The sequence below is a fragment of the Cannabis sativa genome, chromosome 1, assembly GCF_029168945.1.
Source record: "Cannabis sativa cultivar Pink pepper isolate KNU-18-1 chromosome 1, ASM2916894v1, whole genome shotgun sequence".
Taxonomy (NCBI): Eukaryota; Viridiplantae; Streptophyta; class Magnoliopsida; order Rosales; family Cannabaceae; genus Cannabis; species Cannabis sativa.
In genome coordinates, this window is record NC_083601.1 from 25,956,191 (window position 1) to 25,961,823 (window position 5,633).

Below are 5,633 nucleotides of genomic sequence, written 5' to 3' on the forward strand. Positions count from 1 at the left end.
AATTGTTGGACTTCTCTCTCTCATACTCTGTTCCATTCTACGTTTCCCGGTTCTTTCGCCAACGAAGTCTTCCTCTATTATAGAAACTTCTCCCTCCATTGCTATCTACTCTAACTCCGATTCACGTACCAGCTCATCTCACTCTTCTCGCTTCTACCAACTCTTCGTTCCCAGCTCTCATGGAGAACCTGATCTCGTTGGTGAACAAGATACAGAGGGCGTGCACCGCCCTTGGCGATCACGGCGAAGAAAGCGCATTGCCCACTCTCTGGGACGCATTGCCGTCAATTGCTGTCGTTGGGGGCCAGGTCCGATATCCATTTTATTCTCCGTTTTTCCTTTCTTTCGATCTCATGATCATATTGATGTCTATTTTTCGTTCGTGATTTTTGGACACGGTTTATCTTGATTTCTTCCATCGTTTCATTCGAATTTTTATTTCCTTGATACAATCTCTGTCTTTGTAGAGCTCTGGAAAATCTTCGGTTTTGGAGAGTGTTGTGGGGAAGGACTTTCTGCCTCGTGGATCAGGTAAGACTACTTAAACTGAAAAAGAAGAAGAAGAAGAATCTTCATAATCCTGTATATATACGGCATTGGTGTTTATTTTGGATAATCATGAATCGTAACATGCAGGGATTGTTACTCGGCGTCCTCTTGTCCTGCAGCTTCACAGGATTGATGATGGAAGAGAATATGCAGAGTTTATGCATCTCCCCAGGAAAAAATTCACCGATTTTGGTATCATTATTTAGAAATGATCAAAACTGTATTAAAAAATTTCTAGTAATTGCTCTCTATCCATCTTTACATATTGCCCACGTTTTTTCGTTTATAAAATATAATGCAAAAGCGACTTTCTAGAAAAACAATTTAGTCATTAAAGATTTTGTAAGGAAAAGCTATTGCAATATAACTCTCTTGAGTCTTGATCCACGGTTTGCTTAAAAGTTAGTTAGTGTGAGCGACCATAATTTTAAAATTGTTACTTAGTTTGAGATATACATTATAGTGGTGGCTTGTAGAGTTTTCTTAATTGATTGAGTTGATGAGTGTGAAAGTAGTATGGAGTATTGATTGATTATTATTTTCGAGACAATGTTTTACCCTTGGATCATTTAGTGTTTATATTCAAAAAGAAGAAATGCATATATATCTTTAGACAATGTTTGGATTCTCTAATTTATTGATATTGTATTGTGTTTAGCTGCTGTCAGAAAGGAGATCGGTGATGAGACTGATCGTGAGACAGGCCGCAGTACCAAACAAATTTCTAGTGTTCCAATCCATCTCAGTATCTATTCTCCCAATGGTATCTATACATACATGCTGTCTGGCAATCATGCACTTTGTTTCACTTACTTGACACACCTTATATGCTACAAATTCCATTCATCATCTAGGTAACTCAGAGCAGAAATGGTATATACGTCATAAGTTTTTTATTTTGACAAAAAAAGGGACCATAAGTTTGTTACTTTAGAAATTGTTCTTTTTGAGTAAATAATATTGTGAATTGTCTTGTCTGTAAGCTATTGTAAATGTTTGCTTGTTTGACCCTGACAGTTGTGAACTTGACTCTGATTGATCTTCCTGGACTTACAAAAGTAGCTGTTGGTGAGTTATGTACCGAAAGTTCTGCTTGGTAGTTAGTACACTGCTTTCAAGACTGGCTCATTGACATTTGGTATTTTGTGGTCTTTTAGAGGGTCAGCCAGAGAGCATTGTGCAGGACATTGAGAATATGGTTCGATCTTTCATTGAAAAGGTAGCTATTTGCTGAATTTCACATTTAACCTAAATTAGTAAATTTTGACACTTGTGTATGGTGTAATCAAGGATGTCAAGATTTATGTGTTCTTCATTAAGAAAATCATATATTGCAACATTGCTTATATGACTGGACTTTTTGCAGCCAAATTGTATTATTCTAGCAATTTCTCCTGCCAACCAGGATCTTGCCACTTCTGATGCAATTAAGATCTCTCGTGAAGTAGATCCTAAAGGTAAGATGTACAAAGTTTCTTATTATTTTTGGATGCTATGACAATTTTAATTGATATCATAAGCTGTTTTATTGAGTCACTAAAGTGTTTTTCCTTCTACAAATATTGATTTAGTTTCTTTATCATCAATTACTCAGGAGAGAGGACATTTGGAGTTTTGACAAAAATTGATCTTATGGACAAGGGTACTAATGCAGCTGATGTAAGTTCTAGCTCCAAATTCATAGGAAAACTGAAAAAAAGAAAAAGGAAAAAGGAATCTTGAAAGGAAAATTTAAATCAGGAAAGAACAGCTTAGACTTGACAGTAATTGAGTAAATAGGCCAACACTTTTTTCTCCTGTTATGAATTACTAATAATTAATTATCAATACCTGAACAAATATGGTGAACGCATTTTTGACTTGTTGATGATGCATAACTTTATTGGTACTCGTTGAAATTATCAAATCATTCAAATTCATTTTAATTCCTAAACAAGCCATCTAATGTAATCTGTCTCTCTTTCACTCAGATCTTGGAGGGAAAATCTTATAAGCTTCAGTTTCCTTGGATTGGTGTTGTCAATCGCTCCCAAGCTGATATCAACAAAAGTGTTGATATGATTGCTGCCCGACGTAGGGAGCGCGAGTACTTTTCGAATACCACAGAGTACAGGCATCTTGCTCATCGTATGGGTTCTGAGCATTTAGGAAAGATGCTTTCCAAGGTATTTATGAATGCAAAGTTATTATTCTCTCAATTTGTTTAAACATTCCAGGTATCATTGAAATCATGCTCAATGTTTTCTCTGTACGTTGATTGGTTCTTAACATTTGATTGGTAATTAAATTTTCAGCATTTGGAAACTGTGATCAAGTCCAGAATTCCGAGCCTTCAGTCTCTTATTAGCAAGACTATTACGGAGCTGGAGGGAGAATTGAGCCGACTTGGAAGGCCCATTGCTACTGATGCTGGTGTAAGAATTGCACCCACTGCCTTCCTCTAATTTTCATTTTCTTCCCTTTCCTTTAGTGGTTTTTTCACTTTCTATATTATTATTATTATTATTATTTATTTTTTAGATAAATTTCAATCACAAACCTAGCACTTATATCAAAACCTTGTAATATAAACAAAACCACACACAGCTTTTTTCTTTCTTTTTTTTTTTGTTGATAAATTTGAATCACACATAATCCAATTACCAAAACTTATCATGGGTTCGTTAACCCTTGGTAGCTATAACCTTTGAGTGTTCACATGCTTCGTATTTTTGAAATTGCAGGGAAAGCTTTACATGATTATGGAAATCTGTCGTACTTTTGATCAGATATTTAAAGAACATCTTGATGGCGTGTACGTTTTCTCTTGCTATTAAAATCACTTTGATTTTAGAGTCAATTTTTACATTTATGATTATAATAAATATAATGACCACAGGCGACCTGGGGGCGATAAAATCTACGGTGTTTTTGATAATCAGTTTCCAGCTGCTTTGAAGAGGTTGCAATTCGATAAACACCTTTCAATGGACAATGTTCGCAAGATTATTACTGAAGCAGATGGATATCAACCACATTTAATTGCTCCTGAACAAGGATACCGACGACTCGTTGAATCCTCTTTAATATGCATCAGGGGTCCCGCTGAGGCAGCTGTTGATGCGGTATATATTCATAAACAGTAGATTTGTTGTGGCAATTTAAACCATGAAAAACTATCTCTTAAGTCTTAACTAACCACCTTCATACTAATAAATAATGTCCTTGTTTTTTAGCAATATACATTATTACTTTATACAGTAGATTTGTTGTGTTGTGCGTATTGCTTTGATTGCATGTGCTGCTTTGTTGTGTTTGTCTGATTTCATGTATATCTTGTTGGTTTAGGTACACGGGATACTTAAGGATCTGGTTCACAAGTCTCTCGGTGAGACCATGGCAAGTCTCTCACTCAACTTCATGCTTGCATTTATTATTTAATAATTTCTTATATTTATATCCTGTGTAATTTATGGTCATCAAAACTTTGGTTGACTTCAGTGAGCTTAGTTGGACAAATTAATGTCTCGTCTCGTGAGAAAGGACTAGCTGGAAACCTGAAAAAACACTAACATTATGGAAAACTTTCCAATAATTATTTTGATGTGGACTTAATGGGACAATTCTTACCCAAAGTAGGCTAACTGATTTAACTAATTGAGTCTTATTATACAGTTTATTGGGTTGCATTTATAGGAACTAAAGCAATATCCCACATTAAGAGTTGAAGTTGGAAATGCAGCAATTGAATCACTTGACAGATTGAGAGAAGAAAGCAAGAAAGCAACCCTTTTGTTGGTCGATATGGAGTGTGGTTACCTAACTGTTGAATTCTTTCGTAAACTTCCTCAAGATGTTGAAAAGGGTGGAAACCCCACACACTCAATTTTCGATAGATACAACGATGCATATCTCCGACGGGTTGGTAAGTTGCTATATATTTAATTACTTCTATACGGAAACAAACGTGAACCAAAGACATTTTTATAATTGTAACGGTATATTGTAACACTTTAGTTATTTTATTCTAATTATTTGAAACAGGAAGTGTAGTATTATCCTACGTCAACATGGTTTGTGGAAGCTTAAGGAATTCCATACCAAAGTCCGTTGTCTATTGCCAAGTACGGGAGGCCAAACGTAGTTTACTTGATTATTTTTTCGCCGAGTTGGGTAAAAAGGAGGTGAAAATTTATGCACCTTGGATTATTTTTCAGAGAAAAGAAAATAAATATACTAAAGAAAATTCAATAAAACCATTCATAATATTATAATTAATATTTCTTGGTTTGCAGACAAGACAGTTGGCTTCATTACTGGATGAGGATCCAGCAGTAATGCAACGGCGTACCTCCCTAGCAAAGAGGCTGGAGTTATACAGAAGTGCTCAAGCAGAGATTGATGCAGTTGCTTGGTCCAAGTGATCATGAATAATAAGAAACGACATCCATTTTTTCTCATTTTAAATTATTTGCCTATAATATATATGATATAGCATTATTTCATTCTTTTATTCATGGTTTACAGCTCTTTTTTTGACATTAATTATGAGAGAAGATGGGTAGGTTAGTTTGTTACAGCTTCGTTAAATTCTTTGCTGTTATTTGTTTTCATTAACTATTGTCACACTCCAAAATATCTGAAAACTTCCATATTTACACCGTAACAATAATAGAAGAGACAATGTGAACAGAGTTGAGTGTTCATGTGATTATGATGTAGTGTTAACATGATATTTACAACACTTAGAGGCGTTTGGTTGGGAGGAATAAAAATATAGGAATAGGAATGGGAATGGGAATAGGAATATGAATGAAATGGAATAAAATTTAAAATGCATTAAAAAAACTGATAAAAAAATCATTAATTTTTTTTTTCTTGTTACATTGGAATGATCATTCCTTTCTTTTTAAAATGGAATAGCCATTCCACCAAAATGGTGGAAAGAGCATTTCATTGAAATGTCATTCCAATACTTTAAAATGTAACCAAACAAAGGAATGGAATAAAAATTGTTTCCATTCCATTTCATTACCTCCAACCAAACGCCACTTTAGTTATTGCAACGTAGTGAATTTACCTATATGTGACACCTGAAGCATAAT

At 34.7% G+C, this 5,633-nt stretch overlaps 1 protein-coding gene across 1 annotated transcript; it reads left to right on the forward strand.

The window, feature by feature from the left end:
* LOC133032582 (phragmoplastin DRP1B) lies at positions 1 to 5,218 on the forward strand. Its single transcript, XM_061106580.1, has 16 exons — positions 1 to 308; positions 468 to 531; positions 637 to 741; positions 1,208 to 1,312; positions 1,567 to 1,617; positions 1,707 to 1,768; positions 1,916 to 2,006; positions 2,144 to 2,208; positions 2,520 to 2,714; positions 2,844 to 2,963; positions 3,273 to 3,343; positions 3,428 to 3,653; positions 3,877 to 3,927; positions 4,225 to 4,453; positions 4,573 to 4,712; positions 4,824 to 5,218. Exons 1-16 carry the CDS (start codon positions 180 to 182, stop codon positions 4,950 to 4,952), a joined length of 1,833 nt encoding a protein of 610 aa, XP_060962563.1. The 5' UTR covers positions 1 to 179; the 3' UTR covers positions 4,953 to 5,218.
* Positions 5,219 to 5,633: the final 415 nt, after the last annotated feature.

What these genes read in the sequence shown, in the direction of transcription:
- LOC133032582 (XM_061106580.1), top strand. Translation starts at nt 180, where the DNA reads ATGGAGAACCTGATCTCGTTGGTGAACAAGATACAGAGGGCGTGCACC. An exon ending in ACTTACAAAAGTAGCTGTTG is followed by an intron (nt 1,618 to 1,706) that starts GTGAGTTATGTA and finishes GTGGTCTTTTAG; the next exon opens with AGGGTCAGCCAGAGAGCATT. An exon ending in TAGGAAAGATGCTTTCCAAG is followed by an intron (nt 2,715 to 2,843) that starts GTATTTATGAAT and finishes TTAAATTTTCAG; the next exon opens with CATTTGGAAACTGTGATCAA.